Source organism: Perna viridis, chromosome 6, assembly GCF_037379345.1.
Source record: "Perna viridis isolate PV_CMFRI_1.1 ecotype Kerala chromosome 6, ASM3737934v1, whole genome shotgun sequence".
NCBI lineage: Eukaryota > Metazoa > Mollusca > Bivalvia > Mytilida > Mytilidae > Perna > Perna viridis.
Genome location: NC_142450.1, coordinates 42,320,379 through 42,346,332, shown reverse-complemented (window position 1 = coordinate 42,346,332; position 25,954 = coordinate 42,320,379). Strand labels below are relative to the sequence as shown.

The 25,954-nt window shown below is 31.9% G+C and overlaps 1 protein-coding gene across 1 annotated transcript in view; it reads right to left on the bottom strand.

Annotated features, from left to right (window-relative positions):
• The window catches only part of LOC148615039 (E3 ubiquitin-protein ligase rnf213-alpha-like), a 124,648-nt gene that overhangs the window by 29,192 nt on the left and 69,502 nt on the right, over positions 1 to 25,954 (bottom strand). The window contains exons 55-75 of the mRNA XM_088589642.1: positions 25,646 to 25,749; positions 23,907 to 24,039; positions 23,179 to 23,286; positions 21,706 to 21,791; positions 20,158 to 20,346; positions 17,188 to 17,317; positions 15,160 to 15,354; positions 14,836 to 14,972; positions 14,138 to 14,345; positions 13,361 to 13,691; positions 11,504 to 11,642; positions 10,984 to 11,312; positions 7,020 to 7,189; positions 6,608 to 6,832; positions 5,850 to 6,052; positions 4,118 to 4,211; positions 3,342 to 3,442; positions 2,838 to 3,032; positions 2,405 to 2,644; positions 585 to 708; positions 96 to 370 (exon numbers count right to left, since the gene is read on the bottom strand). Of these exons, the coding sequence (XP_088445768.1) occupies positions 96 to 370; positions 585 to 708; positions 2,405 to 2,644; positions 2,838 to 3,032; positions 3,342 to 3,442; positions 4,118 to 4,211; positions 5,850 to 6,052; positions 6,608 to 6,832; positions 7,020 to 7,189; positions 10,984 to 11,312; positions 11,504 to 11,642; positions 13,361 to 13,691; positions 14,138 to 14,345; positions 14,836 to 14,972; positions 15,160 to 15,354; positions 17,188 to 17,317; positions 20,158 to 20,346; positions 21,706 to 21,791; positions 23,179 to 23,286; positions 23,907 to 24,039; positions 25,646 to 25,749 (3,716 nt within the window). The remainder of the gene's footprint in view (positions 1 to 95; positions 371 to 584; positions 709 to 2,404; positions 2,645 to 2,837; positions 3,033 to 3,341; positions 3,443 to 4,117; positions 4,212 to 5,849; positions 6,053 to 6,607; positions 6,833 to 7,019; positions 7,190 to 10,983; positions 11,313 to 11,503; positions 11,643 to 13,360; positions 13,692 to 14,137; positions 14,346 to 14,835; positions 14,973 to 15,159; positions 15,355 to 17,187; positions 17,318 to 20,157; positions 20,347 to 21,705; positions 21,792 to 23,178; positions 23,287 to 23,906; positions 24,040 to 25,645; positions 25,750 to 25,954) is intronic.

Sequence of the window (25,954 nt, the reverse complement as noted above, 5' to 3'; positions counted from 1 at the left end):
GAAAAGATTAGAATTGAGTTTGATGCGTACAATGACATTTTTTGTTATTATTTGTTAAAAATCTTTTAGTATTCCCATTAGAATGAGTCACTTACATTGGCCATTTTGAACCACAGTTTTCACACAACTGTCCAGCTGCCTCAAACAATTTTTTAAGTTCTTTATCGGTCCTCAAAGACTTGTCTCCGTATACTTTGTGCATGAGTCTTCCGGTAACACTTAGAGTAAACCGTGTTTGTGCAATATGGTGCATATTAATCAGTAGTTGATCATTGTCTAAACATATATAATTACATGATTCCTCTAGCATAGTTGTAAATTTAGGCAGCATTTCTGCGTTTTCCTCTGGGTATTGATGATAAAAGCTATCCTAAGGGGAGAAAGGATGGACAAACTTGACACTTTTCACCATTAGACTTATAATGCACCAAATACTTAAAATCAGTTGTAAATCTTTTTTTTTTCATTTCATAAATTCAATTTCTTCAAGATCATACATGTTGTTATTACCCGTTTTAAATCATTCTACCTTTATAATAATAAATATAATCATTTTCTTCAAAGGCACTGTTTAATGCACGTACCTCTATGCACCGTATAACAAGAATACAGAGATTGTTGATTTCAGAATGACCACCTTTAGCTGGTTTTACATGTCTTAATGCTCTACTGAAATAACTTTCTAGGTGCCGTTGAACATTTTCTTGACTTAAGAAAAAAATATAAAAAAACCATTACACTTTTTTTTTAAAGTTTCGAAGTCTGTTCAAGTTCATAAATAAAACAGAAAGGCTCTTATCCCCATAAATTTTGTATCAATGAAATACTATTTACAGTTTTGTGTAAAAGGGGGTTCTCAGAATTGTTTTTGTGTCTTGTGATAAGTTTCTTTAATTAAATAACTATACAGCTATGCATATCTTGTTCTCATCCAAATCTGTGACGACAAGTTTAATTTCTATTAGACTGTAGACTTCATTTCCTTTTTCTATGGCCTTCAGTAACTTTATAAAGAGTAATCAAGGAAACCAAGGTTATAGCGGTAATCAAAAGAATGTAATCCAGGAACAAAGACCAGACATGGAAAAAAAAGTACATAAAGTAACAAAAACCATACATACGAAGTAACAAAAGCAAATGAGCAACTCGGACTCCACTAAAATCTGGGAGCATGGACCAGATGCACCGGTAGGGTAAGCGTCCTCTAATTTTCTAGAAACACACGCTGAGTTGCTCATAAAAAGTCAAGTCCGGGGTAGACGAAAGAGGAAAGGAAAGCTATGACACATTTAACAAATCAGTTTTCATGGCGCAGATGGATACACCGTAACGATCCATGATGACGACCATAAAACGTATGAAGTGATGACTTCAATCTTGTAGTAACATAACCCTGTTCCACAAGCCTACTTGGTAGAGTTCTAGTGAGATACAAAAAGTCTGCGTAGTTTCGGCAAGCTTTGGCATAACGTATGAGTTGTGATATGAACACTCGATACGCAGGTGTTGAAAGAGTAATTAAGGGAACCAAGGTTATAGCGGTAATCAAAAGAATGTAATCCAGGGACAAAGACCAGACATGGAAAACAGACATACACAACAAAGAACATAAAGTAACTAAAATCATACATACAAAGTAACAAAAGTAAATGAGCAACTCGGACTCCACTAAAAACTGGGGGCATGGACCAGGTGCACCGGAAGGAATGTTGCCACAGATGAAAGGAAATTTTGAATGAAAAGTCATCACGTTTGTCGTAAAGTTTGGTCAATAGTTGCCTTCACAATCGATTTCTAAGTGTAGGTCAAGATATGAGTCTGACTCCATATTGTCTGTAGTATCCTTTATCTCAATTCTCTGGGGTAGATGCGATGTATAAAATCCCCAAAATTAGGATTGTGTAAAGATAATACGTCATCTACATAGCGGAAACTGAGATTAAAGGATCTAGCTATACGATATTATTTCTTTCGGATAAGATCAGCTATAAAGTCAGCCTCATAAGAGTGAAGAACTAGGTCAGCAAGTAGAGGAGCACAATTTGTTCCCATTGGAATGCCGACCGTTTGTTGAAAAACGCGTCCACCACACTGGACAAATATTGGATTTTGTTCGAGTCTTTTAAAAGTGGGACATCTGTACATTATGTTGCTCTATCTTTAAAGGAAATGGCGCTTGGAATTTCTGACCAATTCAAAATGGATTGTTGAAAACATGTAATAATGGATCTTTTTCGTAAGCCATTTATTCCCGTTAAAAGCATTCATTTTATAACTAGCTTCAAGATATATCGTCTGAAGAATTCTGTGAAATATGACTATGTGGTTCCACACCTAAGTCATTAAGACAAGAAACATCACGTTAGACAAATGAACAGAAGTTCAATATAAATAAGGGACTTACCTTGTTTGCATTAGAAGTTGCAGTAAAAAAGACCTAACCACTGGTGTAGAATCGACATTATCATCGAAAATGTTCAGTTTGTTGGTTGCTTGTTTTCCATCTTTAGTTTGAAAAGTAATGTAGGAGAGCAGTTTTTCCACCACTTCATCTGAAGGTGGTGTCCCCTCAGCAAAACAGAGTTGAGATACCACTTCCATGAAAAAGCTGTTACAACATCTTCTAAATCCTTTTTGAGGCAGACTAGAAATATTTGAGGTTTTCAATTTAAGAATGTATGTTTTCGTAGTTCCATTTTATATAAACCATGAATGCGTTTTCATCAAGTGCATTTGATTAAGTAAATAAAATATTCAAGAGAAACAAGATTCTAGCGGAAATCAAAAGAATGTAATCAAAGATCAGACATGGAAAAAAGACAAACACAACAACTTACGTCTTTTCTATTGAAACTCGATCAAAGTTTTTAGGAAACCTTCTATTGCAAGTTGTACATGTAATCTCATTTCCATTTGAATCTGAAACATTACCGTCATCAACACATCTAGTGCATTTGATATGACCACATGGAAGACACAAAGTCCCCTTTTCTCCAATGAAAGGCATTCCGCAATTGTTGCATCCTCGATCCCTTAAAAAAACATCACATAATAAAATATTTTACCTCTTTTGACAAAACGTATATACTTTAGTTTTTTTATATTGCTTTCACAGATTGCTTCGTTATTGGATGCTGTGTTTGGCGAAGTTATTATTACAAGCAACTTTAGTACAATGAAATTACCCTATTTAAAAAAGATAATGCATGTTTATATATAAGTACTTTATTTTTAAACAAAATTTGTACGTGAAATATCATTTAAATGAAAAAAATTGAGACAGCTTTGACCACATGCAGATGATTTGAATTGTAAATTAGTTTCAAGTAAAACAAAATTACCTTATTGTGTTGGTACCCAGAACTTTGTGGCAGGATTTCAGAAAATTTTCAACATTTTCTAGTGAAGAAATTGTTTTCATATCCGCATCTTTCTTTAGAAGCTTCAGAAAGAAATATCGAATATCTTCGTGTTAATATATAACACGTCGGTTAGAGCTAACGTTTTTTTAAGTAATACGCATGAATAAATTTTAAAAAAGAGTTTCATATATTGCCATTTCCGCAGAATTTGCACATTTTTGCTCCGATTTGCTGTACGGTTTAAATGGTATGCGTTGATGAGCAACTTAATTTATCCAGTGTCCATACTGATTTAATTTCATTTTCAGGGCCAAATCTTATATAACCGTACCATTTGGCCTGACACTTACATAGCTTGATGAATGATTTTGAACACACTTATTCCTTATAATACTAAACAAGTTATGTTTAATTTAGTCCGATAAATTGTACAGTATACAAAGACCCACCTAATATATTGATATTCAAATTAAAACTTAATGTATCGATTAGTAGTGTCTGTTACTTTTTCATTTTGTACTGCTTCATTTGAAATAATTAAAGCCTTGCATATTGTTAATCGATAGCATCTTTCACTAAATGAGACAAATAAATTTAGATATACATTTATGTATTTATATAATTGTGGTAATCTGTACATCACTACAGATTCAGGCTATTAAAGCTAAGCTTACTGCAAAAATATCATTCAATTAAAAAGGTTTATTTTTTATTAAACATTGGCTTATTTAAAGCATCTTCCTTCTAAAACTTACCCGACTTAATTCCTTAAACGTTTTTATTTCCCTCGTCTCATTACAAACGTTTTCTATGTACAATTTCAAAACTACTAGTCTTGTCCAGCGACTCCTGACACCGAAGAAGAACAAATAAACATTAGATTTGAAGTCTTGAAAGTAAACTTAACCTACAAATATAACTACATAACAATCAATGATGTAACAGCATAAACACAGTTCAGTCAATACTAGCCAGTAATTAAAATACAAATTCACTATTATTTTTTATCGGCAAAATACTGAAGTATAAAATAATAAGGCCAAATATTCATAATGTGAGCGAATGAGAATTACCAGTGGTTGATTCATGCGCGAGAGTAGACCACATTTTCATGCTTTTTTAGAAATAAAAATAATTTTTACAAGATTAAGTTGTACAATGAATATTTTATAGGTCTCACTGTTGTAATATCTCTAAATGATCAAAGTTTCTTCAACAAATAAACAACTAAAATCATAATTACTTTGGCCATAACTTAGCAGTTTAGGTGGAGGTATGTAAAAAAAGTAATTTCAAGCAGTAACTAATTGTTTATTCCTACAGGAATAGACGGTGTGTTAAAGTTTTGAGAAATTAATTATACGGTAAAGGATGAAAAACGATTAAGTGGCTGTATCATATAAAACACTGGTATCAGATGATCTTCTTTGAAAGAATTAAAAAACCTACTTTCTTCTACACAGCCTTATATGAAGCATGACATTTCTTCATAACTTGAGCAAAACCAATTGGAAGGATTATGCGTTGCTGAATAGAGGTTTTTTTTAAATATATAACACTTAAAATGGATTTTCAACCTTACAAGCATGAGCTAGAACACTTCTTACTGAGTTTTGTCTTATTTTACTTTAAATTTCATAAAAATTCACCGAGTGCTTGTAAAAGAGTTGGAGTTACAATATAAACATGCAAAACGAATTATTTTTATACAAGTACTTCGAACCAAGACCGATTACCCAACAAAGAAACATACAGAACAGTTTCATACTTTCATACGCATGCTAAATGTTTAAAACTACAAATGTCCATCAGAATAATGAAATAATCATTCAAGTTGGTTTAATAATTTAAAATGAGTATTTTATTTCTTTTTCCAACATTCCAAAGAATTAGTTTCAGATACATTTTACTCCAAGTGTTTAATAACACTGACATACTTGCACTACATCTAAGTATCAGTTGGAGTTTAGTGTCGGAATAGTAATACTTTTTGTCTGTCAATAGCAATTGCCAGTTGAAAAATTGCAATGGAGGAAGCAAAAACAAAAACAAAGACAAAGAACCAAAAAAAAAAAAAAAAAACCGGCATGCTATTAAATTACTTTTCAAAAAAAATTTTTACAAGAAAAACAACTTTGATGGTTCAAAAAATGTAAAGGGTTTATGAAAGAGTAATCAAGGGAGAGCCAAGATAGTAGAAAATATGTACATTAATACATTTAATATATAATGTCTTTTACATTTAAAACGAAGCAAGGAAAACGTATTTAATTTCGACTCTTGAGAAGAATTAACTATTGAGAAGATAACTAAATTGTCATGAAATACATGCCAAATGACTTCTTCATAATGAATAAATAAGTGCTATTGCGCGCATAGATTACAGTGTTTAGCTTTGAATGCATAGTTAATCTAAAAGTAACTTTCTTTTGAGAGTTTGACTCTTTTTTTAAATTCTTGGTATATAATGAAGCCACTTTTACCCACCTTGCTGTAACTATGGCTTGACGGGTTCTAGGAAATTGCTCTTGTTGGTCTTTATTTAATCTAAAGAATTCCAAAATGCTTTCAACGACAGGCCGATAGTCGCAAAACATTTGTATCCATTGTTTCTGAACATCGATATCATTTATCTTTCCATGAGGCTCAAGCTTTGTGAGTAACAAAATAAGTCCCATCAAATCAAGCGTCTGAAATATTATAGACATATAGCTCTTTACCTTCCTTTTGCGTTTTTTCGAGGAGAAGAATAATACTTTCTTAAAACTATTGTTTAAGAATGAAGAGTGTTCAATTTATAGTTTTACACTGATATGACTCCAATGTTGTTTCTGGTATTTTGAATAACAAAATTCCGCTATATTATTTGGTCCCTCATAAAAATAAGCATTTGAAAACATCTTTAACGATGTTCGTGATAGGACTAGTTTGGACTGCTACTATGATAAGAATGCCATTTTCTAACCTAATAATATGAAGCATGATCAGAATATCTTTTCCCAACGTTTTTTACTTTACACATATTTTTATACGTGCCCCGCCTAAATATAACTTACGGTCCTCTTACGGGTCTTATAATGACAATATTCTTAGTATTAGAGCATAAGGCTATGCATTAGCAGACGGACCAGAGAAACATCCGCGTATCTGATGCGATTGATAAAATGTATAATTTTGACATATATTTTGACAAAATATTGAAGTTACAAGTAGAAAAAAGAATCAATAAAGTGTAAAAGACTTACAATTTCTTCAGTGGTTTGCAGATAAGAAATTTCTTGTTCTTTTGTTGAGAATATAGTTGTATTTTTGGAACATTCTTGCCACACAAGACCTATCCTTCTGTAGTTTGAAAAACGGCCACTAAATGACTTGTATGCCACATGACAAGCAATTATTCCTGTAATCAACTCTCTAATTTCTTCTTGAATAACTAGTTTGCATCCTATCATCAAGTGTTCGCAGATAACCTTGTAAAACAAGATCAATTAATCATGTATTTAGGTACCAGAAATAAAAACGATAGTTATATTGAGAATCACCAAAGAGTATAATTTATGCTGATAATTTCTGCAAAAATACCTCATTGCTGAAGATTTTTTTAAAAAGAAATGTGTATGTCTTAGTTCTACTTTACTTAAGTTATAACATACATACTAGATATTCTTCTTCAGATTTCACAGGGTAAGCCATATGAACAAAGTCTTTTATGTAGAATTGAATAACTTGCCGTATGTCTTCATTATTAATCTGACATAATAGCTTGCCAAGTGATGTGGACTCAAATATACCAGCTGCCTTCATAACAATATCTTTATCAGATTGTTCTAATTAAAACAAATATCAGAAATTAATCTATGAACTTAAGTATATTCATCAGTAACATACATGCAGGTTAATCATTATACATTATCATCAGGGTATAAAATGTGTGGACTTTTGACTAGGTGGTTCGACTTCGATTGAAATCCCTCAAAAACGGGTATTCTTAATACGATGCTAATTTGCTAAACACGTTAACATAGCATTTAACTGTTCTATAGATACCATGTATGCCCTAGTTAAAATGGCATTTTCTTCTTAAAAATAATGTCATAATTGCAATGATGTTGCGTTTTATCTTATTTCTGAAAACAAAGCCACGATTTTCCCTTACAAAGATACTTTATTGAACAAAGCTGCTATTAAAAAACCTTACAGTCCTGGTAAATACAAGGTATATTACAGGTAAAATGATTTTTGTTATTTTTACAACACACAAGTACATTTAAATGAGAACAGGAATGAAATTCGCTACTTCCTCGTAAATGTTTCCATTAAAATTGGAACTAAATTAATGACTTTTGATTGAGTTTTAGTGTAACATTATTTTGTTTTATTTATATTCGTCTTCTTTATGAAATTGGAGCTATGTGCCTTAGTTTGATTTCTTTCAAGTACATTAAGTAAGTATCACAGAGAAGTAATGATTGCATGTACACAATTATGATTCAGGGCAAATAAAAAGTAATTTACCCAAACTTGGAAATAATGTATTCGGTTTGTTAATAGTGAATAATTTCACTTTAAAAAGCCTAAAATTTCAATTTGTTTTGTTTTCAGATTTTACATATAATAAAAGCTATAAATAGTGAAACCTATAACGGTGGATATTATGTTAATGGTCCAATAGTTTTAATCATATATTCTATATCCTGTGACTAGATGTTTTAACGTGAATTCTTTATTTTAATTAATTTTAATTAAAATTTATTTTACTTTGCTCCAAAATTATTTGACTGCTAAGCAACCCATAAAAACATGTTGGTAATTATCAACAGTTTTGCAAATTTTGCAAATTTTGCAATTCGCTGAGGGCTTTATTCGAAATTTATGCAGGTTTTCCGTTGTTGATGATATATGGCTGATTCATTTCCACCTATACTTATTGCATGTTAGACTGTTTATTAAAGTAAGACTATTATCTTGTAAAGAACCAAACGTGAGTTCCAATTCCCATTTTCCAATACCTAAATGTTATTATTATTTTTTTAATAAGGTATTTATATAATATTAGAGTGCTCAAATGTTACTCGGGACGTTTTTATTAATATTGACTTGTTTTTTTCCTTGACTTTTGAAAGACCGTAACCACGACTTTGGTAAACTTTAACAGTTGAAATTTCCGGGAACAGTTTCTTTTATCATTCAAATTACCTGATATTTCATTGTCGCAAACACCTCCGTTTTCGTTTATAATGTCCTTTATACGAGAAATATTTCAGTCAATCCAATTTCGAAAAATAAGTATTTTTTTAAATTTGATATGTTTGTTGCCACAAATTATTTGTTTTCGCACTTCCCTTGGCTTTGACTGCATTTGGAGGTTAAGGTCAGTTGTTTGTAGTCAATTTTTAAATATATTAGTATAAAAATCTGGGATTTTCTTTTTTAGTTCAATTATATTTAAATCTGTCAAGCTTAGGTTCATTCTAAAGATAAAGAAAGTTATTTCCGAATTTATTCAAATACATTCTGGGTAATACGCCTCAGTTGTCTTCCTCTTATTTTGCGATTTTTTAAATCCATTTTAGTATCAGCGAAGCAAGTAATTTTTGACGTTTGTCATGTTTAACCCTCCTTCTCTATAACTGGATTTGATGGGTTGTCTTTTAACTTGTTTATTTTTATTATTCCAAATAAACATTTCCGGAATAGGTCCTTAGAACCATCAGGGGTTATTTAATAAATTTGATTTCATCAATTTTGTCCTTATAGTGTTTAACATCACCTATCCATATTCCTTTTGTTTTTTTCTTTAGTTATCTTAAAACCAGAGAAGTTGCCGAAGATTTCTATTAGGGTAAAAATCTTGCGGACATCATCTTTAGTTTTTAAAAATGGAATTGTTTCCACTGCTATTTGAGTTATTTTTAAACAACGAGTTTTATTTTGTTTTCAATTTTATATCTATTACCTTAATACCATTATTACAAAAATGAAGGATGAACACGGACATCATTGGAGGATCCTTCTGGTAGGAGGTAGAGGTGCAGATGGCTACGCATGGTTAAACACAGTATTATTTATATTTGAATATAAGGTTTGTATACAATTGATATATCCTTAATCAAAATCAACGTGAGATAGAGTATGATATATAAAACTCCATTCTATCAAATCGAACACTTTTGAAAAGTCTGTGAATATTTCCCCCCTTCTACATTGAAATTATAGCTGTAATCGATTACATCATGTATTTGTCTTCAATTCAATCACATAAACATATTTCGCAGATTTCTCCACCGTGTCATTGTTTCCCTCTCCTTTTTTACATACCCCTGACGTGACATTTTATGAGCAACTCGGTGGGTGTTTATAGAAAAGCAGAGGACACTTACCCAACTGGTGCACCTGGTCCATGCTCTTACTATTTAGTGTAGTTCGGATTGTTCATTTACTTTGGTTCTTTGTACGTGTTATTTTGGTTATTTAATGTTTTTTTTTTGTGTGTGTGTCAAGTTTCCTTGTCTAATCTTTATCTTGGAATATATTGTTTTGATAATTGTTCGCATCTTGGCTCCCTTTATTATTATCAAACCTTCAAAACGTGGAAAGTTGGGACAACTCTATTATGACCTGGGTGTATTGAAATTATAAAATCCGGACAAAACTTTTTTCCATCTTAGAGCAGACAAGTACCACTCAATAGTACTGCTTGACTTCATCTCGGGCTGAACCGAAATTCTTTCTGGTGGTACAATTTCCTTACACCAAGGTACTGACGATATTGCAATCGTATTACATATATGATTTTGTTTTTGTTTTTTTTATTTAAAATCTTCCAGAGGATTAAACAAACATAGATGTCAAATACATTACAAATGACTAACTCATTTTTCTACAAACTGAAAAAAAATTATGTATTGTGATTAATTAAGCTTCCAAAATTTATCTTACAAAATATTTGATTTTTTCGTAGTAACAACACTATTGTATTTCTTTTTGATGTATTTTCGGAGATAAAAATATTGTATTTTTTTTTTTACAAAATTTGTTTATATTTATAAATGAAATAAAATATTTATTGTCATAAGACAATCAAGAGATAAATACTGGAATAAGTCCTTAATTTTAGCGCGAGGCTTATTGCAGTTTACGTTGAAACATATATCTCTATTTTTTTTTGTTTTGGATTGGTCACTGATGATCTTACAGGAAGTGTTTTTTATTGAATAAGAAAAAATAAAAAAAATAGGTTTATGTGAATAATAGACAAATATCCATCAGAAGTGAATATCACTTTACCTCCTCAGAAGCATTGTTTAAATACAGTATGAACTGATTATGTCTCATTACGTCTGGTTGGTACATCACAAATAAAAAAACATTTATGAGAACTAAAGAATGGCGCATTCGATGCACAAGATACACGATCATGAAGTAGATTAAACATGCAAAAATGGGAATGTTACACGAATCACAAGTATACGTCACTATAAAATACTGAGGCAATTAATACATTCTTGTCCTGCAACAGATATTCTTAATTTAATCAATGTATGTTACCCATAACTCATGTTGAAACGCAAGTTTTAAGTACACATCAAATAGATAAATAAACTTAATTGTGTAAACATACCAGGTTCTTCAGCAGTTGCTTTCACTACTTCGTTGATGCGTTTGAACAATACCCACGAAAACGGCATTGCTGCATTGAATGATAACCCTTCATAAGATGTGCTTTGTACAAAATACTCTGATAACAAGTTTCCTGCTTGATTTGAACAATCAGAATAATCTATTTGTGTTACATGTTGAGCATTAAAAAGTTCAACCCATAAAAACTTCTGCCAATCTCCATTTTTTCCATCAAACATTATGTCCAAATTCCTATTTCTGTCAACAAAAGCGAATATTGCAGCCAAAAGACTAGCAATCCTTTTTTCCAAACATTGAAAAACTGCTCTCCTACAAAAAAAGTCATTTATCAGTTATCATTATTCATTATGAAACAAGCCGTCAATACTTGCAAAAAACATGAAGTAGGATTTCATGAACTTAGATGTACAATATCAATGGTTTTGAACGATCTGATGAATTCAATTTTGAACAAACAGTAGTGAAATTGGACAATTAAAGATAAGTTAATATTGACGTACCTGAAGGTTCCGGCATTGTTAATATGTTTTTGTGTTGAGGCTTCTGTTAGTAACCACTTCTGATGCTCTGTATCTAGTTCCTCCTTTGCTTGAAGCAAATGTTTAAGGTGTATAATTATTCCACTTAGGAAACTTTTATCTGTAATAACAAAATAACGTAACAATGACATAGTAAGTGAACGCAAACGTTGATCGGTTGATCGGAACTTATATTGTCTGTGTAAGTCATAGACTTTAGTGTTTTTCTTCTTTCGTGTGTATCGACCACGTGCATTGGCGGTATACAGTAAGTATGATGGAGAAGGCAAAACCTAACGATCAATGAGTTCATGGCATAGTCCGCACACCTTTTGAAATGGTGGCTTAAATCTAGAGAAATCATGAACTCGTCTAGATAGCTATAACTTGTTTAAGAAGTTTATCTGGGTACAAATGTACCGCTAGCAAAGACTCGGGCATAATGCATGACCTCTGATATAAACACCAAATAAGCAGGTACTTAAGAAATGTGCCAAAGACTAATAGAAAATAGAAAATAATTAGTCTCATTTGTTATAAGTTTTCGTCGATCTTTTAAAATATGACAACATACAAGGCAAGCCACTCAGTTTCTCTGGTGTTTTTTATGGAATAAGGGCAATGCCAAAGATTCCCCGAATTAAGGATGAAGTAAAACTATCTAATCATTCTGTTAATAGCAGCGGTGTATGATGTTTAGGAGTCTGGATTTCAACTGCAGATTTGCAATCGTAGAGTAAAATGTTGAAAAATCAAAGGTTTTAATGCTGTTACATTAAAAAAGAACTAAATCTGAATAGTGGTTTTTTCCTAACAGATTGGAAGAAATTCGGAAAAAAGACTTTGCCGATCCATCGATAAAGCGTTACTTTTACAGAACATGTTTTACTTCATGAATTCTTTACAGAGAGAGACTTTAGAGAGTAAGTCTAGGAGGCAAATTCAAATTCCACAAAACTGCTCACAGAAACATAATGATCAGTTGTTCAATAGTCTTTGACGTCATCCAAACATTGTTGGATAAGTAAGTTAGACCAGTGTTTAAGTTTCACTCTATAGATATACCACTGCAGAAAATTGAGGGAATTTTGTGGAAATAAAGCTTTATTGAGACACACAGACAAACAAATCTAACAAACTGTTCCTGTAAAAAGTGTATATTTTTCAAATCCTTGCATTATAGAGATTCATGAAAATTAGTGATTTTCTCTTGTATTTCGTCTTAAAAATCTCTATCTATTGTAACATAATGGTAAAAATATCAATTTTAATGATAATCTGTGGATGCCTTCCTTATATCAACTGTCAAAAGACAGGTTTACTAAAATATCAGGCACTTTAAATCTGTAAGAAAAAGTAAGCAGACATGGTATTGATATAAAAAATCAAAAGATATGTGTATTTTTTTCTGCTTACTTGTTCATGATTTTGATTCTTTAAGTTCATGCAAAAGTTTGCATATTTCAAAAACAGTCAGCTAGTACAGAGGAGAGAACCCATTGTGAAAAGACCTGAATATTTCCGGATAGCTTATAACATACATTTCATATCTCTATCTTCACAAGTACTGCATCCTTAATGCAGGCACACATTACCAACGACAATCAATATTTCCACAAGTTCCACCTTGCATCTTTAAGTTTTACTAAATTAGACCGGGTCAACTATCTGTACGAAATAGTTCAACTCAATCGCATCTGTATAGTGCAACCTCAAGTTGGTCACACAGGTTATACAAATCTTCGGAATATTTTAACAGCTTAAAAATAGCAAAAATATTTCACTTTAACATTTTAAGGTGAAATATTTTTTTTATTTACTTAAGATGAATTCTCTTACCATTTTCAGATTTATTTAATAAAGTCAAAAACATTTTTATCCGCTGGATACTTCTTGTTGAGTTGCTCTCTGGATCTTTCACCATCGCCAGTGCAGACTGTACACATTTGCCAATCAAAAATTTTATATCAACATGAGAAACTGGCCTGGGGTTGTCCGTATTACGATATTCATTTGAAACTGGATCAGAATTAATTTGCTCCGCTGTCTTTTCCTCCTCGCATAAACCAAGTAAAGCACTAATAGGATAGTTATACATATCCATGAAAGATGGCATTTCCGCAGGTGGTAAATGTAAGTCGTCAATATGGTATGAGTGCCATAGGCCACACTGAATGTATGAAAAAGAACTACTCAATAAATAATGAAAAAAATAATCCTTATACCGTAATATACAAATACAAATTCTTCTATATATTTTGTAGATTAAAATCGAGACGGTCAGACTTATGTTGTTCGGCTGTACAGGTTGAAATTGATATAAAAACGTATCTTAAATCTTAAATGAAATTGTTGATGTTAAAATATATCTAAATACAAAATTATCAATCCTGAATTCATATCGCAAATTTCGGTGTAGTATGCTTCAACGTGTAACATCTCGTCAGCAGCATTAAAACCAAATAGATAGCAAATTACCCCAGAAATACTTAAAACCTAAAATATAGAAAAAGAAGAGGGAAGCCAAATTCAGCACCAAAAAGTCAAACATATCTTCTAAACTGTAAAGATAGATTAAAACTTCAAAATGATTAAAAACAGAACAATACTATAAACCTGAAATCCTAAGAAATTACTCCCTCCTATTCTCGGTAGCTGAATGAGCAAAACAACATAGATGTTCCCAATACGCTTTTCCTTTATCTGCTTCACTTCTCCTTGTATACTGTATCTAGCACAGGCAATCAGGTTAGCATTTTTGTCACCACAGTCACACTGAACAATCAACAGAGAGTCACGATCCAAATTACTTTCAAGAAAAAACCTGTAAAAACAAACTGTAAAATCAAATAAAAATGTTTGGCCAGAAATCATCATATTTCACTTTCCGGGGGATATAACTTTAACAAATTAGTAGAATCTTTTGGATTGAATAGCTCTTTAAACAGAAGAAGAAAGGTCACATTTATTCACCAGTATCTTTTATATGTTTTGAGATAAATGTAGACATTTGGTTGCTTGATCCCTGTGATCTAAAGTAACAACGGTTGCCATGTTTTACGCTTAACCTTCAAAATCTGTGCAATTCTCAAAGTAAATACCCTAAAAAGCAGAGACCAAATTTGGTAATTATCTACAAAGTGGTATCAGAGGAGATAAGTTAGACGATGTCGGACATCAAGCGATTGCTATTGCTCACATGGTCTTTGGCAAGGTGAGCTAATAAACATAACGAAGACGATGACGGATTCAAATTGTTTAATTACTTTTTAAGTATGATTTCCCTGAACCCAGTGCATGTTGGTAATTTTTACCTTATCTTCCTACCAAATTGCTGTTCTGTATCAAATGACTGCATTGTTAGCAGGGCTATATCTTGTTCACAAAATGACAGATCTACAGTAAAATCCTTTAAATTACTTGATGAAAGAAGTTTTGAATGTGTTGTTACCTGAAAAATGAGAACCATTGTACGTGTTTTATATATAATAAAGCCATATAAATTTCAATTGGTTAAAAACTAAAGTATGTCCAATGCGCTTTTTCAAGTGTGAAGTTACTGCATTAACATGACAAAGCTCATTCATCAATTAAAAAGTCCCCTACTAATTTTTTGTTCACGAATATAATTTTTTTACCTGTGCAAAAAGGAGTGCTTTTCTTTCTACAACATTTTGATGAATCAAAAACTGCTTTAAGCTGTTGTGTTGTTGATGTTTGAAATACTTTTCAATGTAAATTTCCTGTTCATTTCTCAGTTTCGTAGATTTCAACCTAAACACGGAATCTGGCGTAGCACACCAAAGCAGAGCGTTCTTTGCATCATCTAGTATCTAAATATTTATAATAAAAATAAAATAAAAAACGGATACAATCAATATGAAAAAAGTCCGAGTCTGTTTCATCAATTAGTGTTATATGCATCAAAGTAATTGTAAAGTAGATCAAAAACATGCAACCATATTCATGCAATCAGATATTGGCTTGATTATCGAAAATGTTGAAACAATATTCTAAACATTTCTGACAGATGATTTAGTCGATTTAATTTGCTTCATCCACTTATGAATTAATAAGTGGGTGCACACTGACATTTTCCGTTCATCGCTCTGTCGAAGCCGTTATCTGTTCATTTAACTCCCTATAGATTATGGACTTTTTTCTATTTTTTATATTCAGCGATTTTCAATGCCAAAATATAGCTTTTTTCTTTTATGGTTTATCAACCACAAAGGATATAAAGGACCGTCTATTTCAGAAACGAATCACAATTATATAAGGTATGGGTTAACTGGTGAAATAGCCTTTGTTCTTTGCTAATGTCTTTGGAAATCACTAGAGAATTTTAACAAATGATATAAACATATATAATTTGTAATTATTAAATGATATATTACTTGAAATATCTACCAGGTCTAGTTTTAAAGGTTCAATATATGTCTATCAGTTACAATGCAATAGTTTAATAGACTAAATGATAAGAGTAATCAAGGGAACCAAGGTTCCAGCGGAAACGAAAAGAAATCATTCCAGGGACAAAGACTAAATATTGAAAACAGACATACACAACAGAGAACATTAAGTAACTGAAATAATACATTCAAAGTAACAAAACAAATGAGCAACTTGAACTTTACTAAAACTGCTTTTCCAGAAACATCCGCCGAGTTGCTCGTAAATAGTCAAGTCCGGTGTAGACGAAAGAGAAAAGGAAAACTTTGACGCTTACCCTACCGGTGCACCTGGTCCATGCTTCCAGTTTTTAGTGGAGTCCGAGTTGCTCATTTGCTTTTGTTACTTTGTATGTATGATTTTAGTTACTCTTTGTTCTTTGTTGTGCGTGTCTGTTTTCCATGTCTGGTCTTGCCCTTGGATTACATTCTTTTGATTACCGCTATAACCTTGGTTCCCTTGTTTACTCTTTGACACAATGAACAAATCATTTTTCATGGTGCAAGTGGATACGTCGTAACAATCCACGAGTTCATGATAAATTTATCAAAACTACCCTTGAATATGTTAAAAAGAAACAAAATAGCAATTGTACAGAGTAGAAAGATCATATATTTCTGATTAATTACACTGTAATTAGTTTATTTATCCTCTCTGGTTCTTTTTGTAAAACAAATGTCTTTTTCAACTATTTTAACTTGTAATATCGACAAGAACCACGACGGACGTTGATAGATGAGACATGTAAACTTAATTTATACCCTAAAATGAAATCTTCATATTGTGTAGCACTGCAAGCACAAAATTAGTCAAAAAGCAAAAATATTTAGTCGAACGTTTAAAAGCGTGAATAATTTGATGTACAGATAACCGGCTGGTGATTACCAAGTGAAGAGTCATTGAACATAAGTTTTAACGTTAACTTCCCTAATATAAATTAGGAAGATGGAAAGTTCAACACATTTTAATTTATATTTCATTCAACTTCCAATATTTTAAATTCGGTATATTTTCTGAAGTTAACAGAATAAATCATTTCACGAATAACACTTAAAAAATTGTTGCTTTCATTATTCATTCTGATTGAAAGATCAGTAAAATGTAAATGTCGTAGACACTGATGTAAAAAAAGAAGATGAACGGTTGATTTACAGGGCAGCATATTGGTATAATTGCACGAACCATGTTCTTCATTAGAAGTTGTAAAAACAAACCATTTGACAAGTCGTACTATCAGGAGCTTCACATTTCCTTTCTTCAAACAGTAGCATAATGATAGCTGCACATGTATCAGCATGGTAACCAATAAACACATCACCTTTGTTGATTTCTTTTTTCTGCTGCCTGTAGAAAAAGGCTTTAGGTTACAGACCACCAATTCAACCAATGAGCATTTGGAACGTACGCAAAAATAGTCCTACGCAGAAATTACCCCTGTTCCTCATAGTGCTGTGAAAAAAGTTCTCATCTTATTTAAAAAATTTAAACAGTTTCTGAAAGGAAAAACATTTCTGTACATTTTATAGGTGCATTTTGCTTCTTGTGATGTGAAGCCTAATCTCCATAATGATTTTTAAATATACCCCTATCTTGTGAAAACACTGGGATTTCCCATGCTATTTATAGACCCTTCACTTCCGGTGACCAGTACTGCACTGCAAGTCTGCTAACCCCACATGCCATTCTGAGGATTGTGAGCTGACATATGTAGAATCATGCTGATATATAGTCCTCTGCAGGTTAAAGTTAAGGTAAAGTCCAGAGAAGCCATTGAATATTGTGAAATTAGCATAGAAGCCTATGGAAAGTGGAATTAGTGGTTTTTAGCCATAAGCTGAAGCCATGGCAAAATGAAAAGTTTCTTGAAATAGCTTTAAACTACTTGAAGATCTTGTTAACTTTGCCATGAGAGGAATACACTACAAAAATCCTTCAAAATATGCATTTTTTTAAGTTATAGGTCCAAATTATGGAAAATTGGTCTTTTTGGCTGATTTTTATGTCCTATCTTGTAAAAAGTGTAGAAAATTTAGTAAAAATATCAAATATTAAACTTTGAGGGCTATATTTACCTAAATATGGTGGTAATAAGCACTTGAAATCAAGTTCTGTGTAGATTTGAGCAAAAATTAGGTTAGAAATGAGGAAAAACTCACTTTCATTACTGCGGTTAAGGCCATATCAGCATTCCCCTATGGCAACATGGAAAATCCATTATTGAGTACTTTTTTTGCTTTAGGTGCCCTTTACTGGTCATGTTTTAATGTGAAAACACTGTATTTACAAATTTAAAGCCAAATATATCACCTTTTGTGAAAATTTAAAGATTTAGGATTTTTGACATGTGATCAAGAAAAAGGGGGAGGCATGTCAGAAATAAATTTTTAAAAATAGACCAATTTCTCAGAAAATGATTACTTTTAAAACTATGTCTTCATTGATATTGTTAAAAAACAAATTGTGATTGATATTTTTTATTTGAAAAGTCAGAAAAAGTTCTTTGCAAATATTTAATGCATTTAAGTATGTTAGAATATTGTCACTTTTTTGCTCGCACAACTTGGTTACCCTATATTTAAAAATCAAATATTTAAAAAAGTGCTAGTCACATTTCACTGAAACTTTGCAAATGCATTCAGTATGTGTGTAGGAAGATACCTGTATAGTTATTTATTTTTTCTAAGACAAAAAGTGACTCTTTAGGTTACAGACCACCAATTCAACCAATGAGCATTTGGAACGTACGCAAAAATAGTCCTACGCAGAAATTACCCCTGTTCCTCATAGTGCTGTGAAAAAAGTTCTCATCTTATTTAAAAAATTTAAACAGTTTCTGAAAGGAAAAACATTTCTGTACATTTTATAGGTGCATTTTGCTTCTTGTGATGTGAAGCCTAATCTCCATAATGATTTTTAAATATACCCCTATCTTGTGAAAACACTGGGATTTCCCATGCTATTTATAGACCCTTCACTTCCGGTGACCAGTACTGCACTGCAAGTCTGCTAACCCCACATGCCATTCTGAGGATTGTGAGCTGACATATGTAGAATCATGCTGATATATAGTCCTCTGCAGGTTAAAGTTAAGGTAAAGTCCAGAGAAGCCATTGAATATTGTGAAATTAGCATAGAAGCCTATGGAAAGTGGAATTAGTGGTTTTTAGCCTAAATAAGGTGACACATTAGACGTAGCATTACCAAACAAAACAAGATAACAGACTAAAACAAATGGAACAACAATTAGAACAAAATATTCAAAAGTCGGGAAGTACAAATAGCTCTTTTTTCTCACAAGCTATTTGCAATCTTCAATTCGGAACAGAAAATTGGAATTATAGAAAACATTCTTTATGTACGTTAGCAAATTTTTAACATTTGATCACTGAATGTACACGATTTCTATGATGCAGTCTATGAATATAACTTTCAAGGGAATTAGTTAATTCTGACTCATTAAAAGCAAAAGAAGAAAGAGTCATTAAGTGAACCAAGATTCTAGCGGAAATTAAAAGAATGTAATTCAGGGATAAAGAACAGACATGGAAAACGGACAAAAATAACAAAGAACATAAAATAATCAATCCAAGCATTCTTAGAGTCTTGCAAAACAATGCATTGTCCCCTACCGGCTGTTTATATCACTGATCCCAATACTACCTTGAATCATCAAGAATAAATAAAAAAACTGAGGAAATGGCCTTGAATTTGAACAGAAGAAGGGATATGGACAAAGACAAGAAAGATGTTCAAACCATTTATAAGATACGGATTTGCAAACTTTTATCCACGGACAATTGGAGATTAGGTTTCAAATAACGGTTGACTGATTTGTCAAAAAACAACTCAATATTATAAGTCGTTAGAAAAAAGCCCGTAAATTTGGTAAATCAGCAATGCAAAACGAAATGAGAATTTGATCTGTAACTCATCAAGGTAGACTCACATACAAAAAAATCAGCTCAATATCTGCAAGTTTTTAGAAAAAAAAGTGCGGAAAACTTAAATTTCAGTACTTTTTTTAAAATTCAAAGACCACAACTCAGACAGCAATCAGCGGAGCAAAACGAAACCTAAACTTGATATGCACCTCATTGAATAGAAGCGTTTATCTCAAGAAACATATTGGGGTGTCTGTAACAAATGCCTTCATCTCGGAATTTGAATCAAATTTTCGTGTTTACCTTTGCCTTAGATAGCTAAGTACTTCCACATGGCAGTAATCATGTACCCATTCTTCTAGACTGTTTGTTAATGATTGCTGGATTTCTGATAACATAGTCTTAAGAGAAAATATATGTTTCTCTAACCGATTGATTAATGGAATAGGAAACTTCTTGTATACATTATCCCTTTCGGCAACAACAATTAACCTACAAAAGAAAACTTTTTTAGAGTTATGTTTAAGATCAAGTTACCTTCTGTATATTGATATAGTTAAGCCAGAACATATGTTTGAAATATATTAAAATTACTTAAAACGGATGATTTTACCAAAAGAAACATACGTCGTTCTCCTATCTTATTGTCACTGTAGATAAAAATAAACGTTGGCGGTTAATCATTACAAATGTGGGCTTACTTCAACCATAACTTTTCATCTCTTTAAGACTGGTCCATAGCATAACAGTAGTAATATGTAGACAACAGGCGATTTAAATTGAGTAAATAAATGGACCATATCAAGAGAAACACACGTCTTTTTATTCATCTTTTGCAGCTTGTAATTGAAACGTCATGTCAGTTTTAAGTTTAAAATAACGAACATGAAACTCATCTTTTTATATGTAAGATAAGCCATATTTCAAAATTTTTATATATTGGCAAGCTTATCTGTAGTGAATGGGAATTTTTTGTGAAACTGAACAGAGTCTATATTTGTCGAAATTTATTGATGATTTTCGATACTATAAAAACGCCATATCTAGGTAGTTTTCAAAAATGAGACGCTAAACCAATAAAGACTGAAACTTACTGCTGTGTTCATTGAATATAAATTTTTAGTGTCCATCAATAAGAAATCATAAGAACTAAATGAATTTAATTAATGATTTAGTTACATTTTAATTGGAAATAAGATCCCTATTTCTGATTTAATTGATTATCACTGCATGTAATGGACTTTAATTAAATTCAATCATCAGAACATCAGACACATAATGACATTAGCATCCATCAACGGTTTAGTTGAGGATTCAAAATGTGTATGCTTTCCAATATTTTACTCAATGGTTAAGTCAATGTTATGGATATGAAAACTTCAAATGGAGAATACAACCTATAGATCCCGCTTTAAACCAGAAAGAACATACTTGTTTTCTTTTTATATTAAACGAACTTGTACAAACTAACAATCAAATTTACTACTATACTGACAACCGAACAAATTCTAGGTTTTTGGCACAGCAAAGCAAATAAAGAGGAAGGTTTTCATGGGTATACGTAAGACAACAATTGATAAGGTGTTAAAACTAATATTTCAGTTATGTAATGAGATGCATTTAGACAACATTAGTATATTCAAACATTTTAACTAATGATTGTCAATATTTCACGAAACAACAAGCGAACAACTTCTTAACGCATTTGCAATACTGTAAGTGGAACTGAAATGCGTGTTTTCTATAAGCATTTTTATCGTAATGCTAAATTACTTTTCAATATTCTCCAAATGGTTAAAAACAAGTATAAGGTACTCATTCAATCTCAGATATTTTCAATCAAGTGATTACCTGAACTTTTCGTGCACTTTACACTTTACTCTGTGACTACCTAGTCCAAGATCTACATATCTTTGTCCTCCATAATAAACATAGTACTTAAACATAACAAAAACAAAAAAATGTATATATTTCACATGGAATTTAAGATATGAAAAGAAAACATAGGTCTTCTGCAAAAAAAAAAAACATAACGAGTAAAACAAGTGCTCATTTTGATCGTTATATCAATCAGCATCATATATTGAAAAATCATATATATATATATATATATAATGTCGAAAGGAATCTGCCAACCAGCAAACGTAATGGGTATCGGATCATCGAGTCATGGCAATGCAAAACAAACTTTAAAAAAAAGCACTGCAAGAGTGCTAATGTAATATATTTGCCCCACTGCCCCATTTCTGGCCTTCAATATGTTGGTGAATCTAAACAGTCTTTGCACAAGCGCTTGAATGGACACAGGAGCGAACTAACAACAAAAGCCTTTACTCCCAGTGAGTCAACACTTCCGATTACCAAACCACTGCCTGGATGATTTCCACAAAATGAAAATCTTCTTCGTGGAACAAAGCCCGGTCTAGGGCGATCTACAGAGTGTGAAGCGGGAGGAATTTTAGATAAAAGAACTCTGTGTTTTACATCCACACGGAAGTAACAAAAACATTAAGTTCTTCCTATTTTGTAGTTTCGTATTACAGTGTTTGTAAATATTTTTAGTTTTATAGTTCAGTGTTAAAGATCAACACACAACATGTGTCTATAACACAATGTTCAAGATCTTCGTTAATTGTCAATAAAATTGTTTACGTCAAAGGTATTCACCTATTTAGATAGTGAGTTGTGTTCACAGACCATTTACTTTAATATACACTCAGTTTATTCAAGGCACTGAAGAAGGTCATTTGTTTTATCAAGATAAAAAAAGAAGAAGGTCATTTGTTGACTGAAAATTTTGCTCATTATATATTTTATTATAGTGTATTAAAATCTTTATCGGTATCGTTGTACAATCATTTAGACTTATATAATGTTTTGTTTGTGCTGCATCGTCATGACTCGACGATCCGATTATATTATAATATATATATATATAAATATTTTATTTTTTTATCTATTGTTACATATTAAAAGGAAATGCAATTTAATATGTTATACGAGACATTTTTAGTTAAGATAAACACTATTTTACCAAACTTTCAAGTATCAGTCAGTAAATATTCTATTTGGAGTAAAAAGCATTTCCATTCATATTTAAATGCGTATCAACTATGTGGAACTAGGGCTGACAACAAGAATAAAACCAACAGAAACATTCAACAAATAGACTATACGGTGAAAACTTGTGAAGAAAATTGTTTTTGATAATCAGTTTATCTTGAACTGACCGTAGTATTACACTAGTAGTACATACATAAAACAAAGTATAACTTTTAAAATATTTTTAATTATAGATATAGAAAAATACTGTCTTACACCAACCTGATTTAGAGCATCATACAAGCTTTCATACAGGTTCTCAAGATTTAGTAGTATAACTGTACTTCCAGTTTCCATACAGACTTTGATGCGATTGATGTTTCTACAAACCTGTATTTTGGAGACGTTATATTAATTCAGCAACGTCAACATAAATTTGTAGTATATTTTGAAGGCATAAACTTCTCCGTCAGTTGCAAATCAAAAATGCCAACCGATAAACAAAGAAAAACAAAACTACATTATAACCACGTTCACATATCATGATTGGATTGTCACCGATGATAATGTATAAAAATGTAACGCATGCAGAAATTAAAAAGGAATAATAATAGAATAATTAATTGGAAAGAGTCAATAACCAATATACTGTCACGAGTGCTGAAGAATGCCTAGACTGAACGAATATGCAGAACTTGTTCCGCGCACAAGTAAAATTTTTATTCTACTTTTATATAGTAACGTCGATATTCATCAGGTACAACGAACACGAAACTGAGGGTTATTTTTTTCCTAACTCACAACTGAATTATAATAACCATTACTTTTATTAATTGCATAGCTGCCCTAACGTAAAGAATAAAATTTATAACAAATAAAATAACACAACAACAGAAATTATAAAAAAAAACACTTTAAAAGCCAATAACAAGTCGATTTTTACCCAGCGTTTTGTTAAATTTCATTTGTTCATGACTTACAATAATGAAGTCCAAAAAGGCGTTGATTACCTGTGTATATTCTTGATCACTTGGAAAGCTACTGCCAAATATAACTTGAGCATCCTGCATTGCCTGAATTTTTTGTTTTAAAATTTCGAGGTCACCATAGTTTTCGGTAAGAAGTAAAAGGTACCTTGTCTCACTAAAAATTTGAAAGAATATTGTAAATTGTCTGGATAACGAAGGGCTCCCAGGAGTCTGAATCGCTCATTTGCTTAAATTTTTGCCTTTCAACGGCATTAACTGTAAAAAGAAGTTGTCAGACAATTTTGGTAGGACTTATCATAAGAATTATTTCATCAATTGAAAGTTTCATTCTATCTAATATAGTTTTTAAGATATTGGCTGAAAACTGCTAAAAACATAATGTTTGCCTTTCAAGGGAAATAACTCCTTCAAAGAGTCGTCTGACAAGTTTGATCCCTGGAGACTTTTGTAGGCCTTATAAAAAGAGTATTCAAGGGAACCAAGGTTATAGCGGTAATCAAAAGAATGTAATCCAGGGACCAGACATGGAAAACAGACATACACAACAAAGAACATAAAGTAACTAAAATCATACATACAAAGTAACAAAAGCAAATGAGCAATTCGGACTCCCCTAAAATTTGGAGCATGGACCAGGTGTACCGGTAGAGTAAGCCTCCTTTGCTTTTCTAGAAACAGCCGCCGAGTTGCTCATAAAAAGTCAAGGCCGGGGTAGACAAACGAGGAAAGGAAAACTCTGGCCCATTGAATAAATCAGTTTTCATGGTGCAGATGGATACATTTCAGCAGTTGAAAGTTTCATTCTATCTATCACAGTTTTCGATGTATTTGCTGAAAACTGTTTAAAAAAGTCATTTTTACCTCTCAAGGGCAATAATTCTGACATGGAGTCGTCCGACAAATTTGATCCCTTGGAGACTTTTGTAGGCTTTACAATAAAGGATCATTTCAGCAATTGAAAGATATTGGCTAAACCTAAGGGGTTTGGAGATGTATGCACAAACACTACTGTCTGACCCCTATGTTCTATTTTTAGTAACAGCGACCATGTTTTTTTTAACCAATCAAAAATCCAAAAGGCTATTTGGTGCAGGGTACCCTAAAAAACAAAAATATCAACTTTCATTGAATTCTGTAGAGTAGTTTTGGAGGAGAAGATTTTTGAAAGTAATAACATCAAAAACAGCAAAAACGTACAAAAAGGGCAATAACTCCAACATGGGGCAACAGATTTTCACCAATATTTGACCACAGATATATGTCATCATGCTAAATAGTTTTACCTATGTCAAGATTTGGTTAAACCTAACGGTGTTGGAGATATATGCAAAAATCTGCTGTCTGACCCTTATATTCTATTTTTAGTAACGACGGCCATGTTTTTTAACAGATCAATAATCCAACTGGTCGTTTTGTGCAGAATACTCTAATAAGAAATAATCATCCAAATCCGTTTAGTAGTTTCACAGGAGAAGATGTTTGAAGAAATTGTTTACGACGACAGACGACGACAACGACGACGGACGCCAAGTGATGGCAATAGCTCACATGGCCGACGGCCAGGTGAGCTAAAAAATTACAGATAGACATTAAAGATTTACTCGTAAACACTACACTAGCAAAGTATGAATAGGGTTTTATTTTTCAACGATGAATCATAATTTGAAAAACATTTTGCTATTTAAAACTGTCGTTGAAAAAAAAGCAAAATAGTTTTGCTTAGAGTATACAAAATGACGTAAATTTTAGAAACAACTAACCTTTCAAGCATTGTCTTGTCACCTTTTGATTTTAATTCCTTATCGCCTGCTAGACATGCTTTAATCATTCCCCAGGAAGAACAGTCAGGATCCCCTTTCTGTTTCTGAATAAAATGATACTTGCAATGTGATGGATGCTTTATAATAGATTGAATTTTATCGTTTGATACTTGTAATGAATGCCAATTACGAAATATTTTATCCAACATAGTCAGAACATATTAATGCAAGAACATATAAATTTAAATTGGGTTTATCTTGCATTAAAATCATCATTGAACAAGCCTACTGAATTTAATCTCCATTATA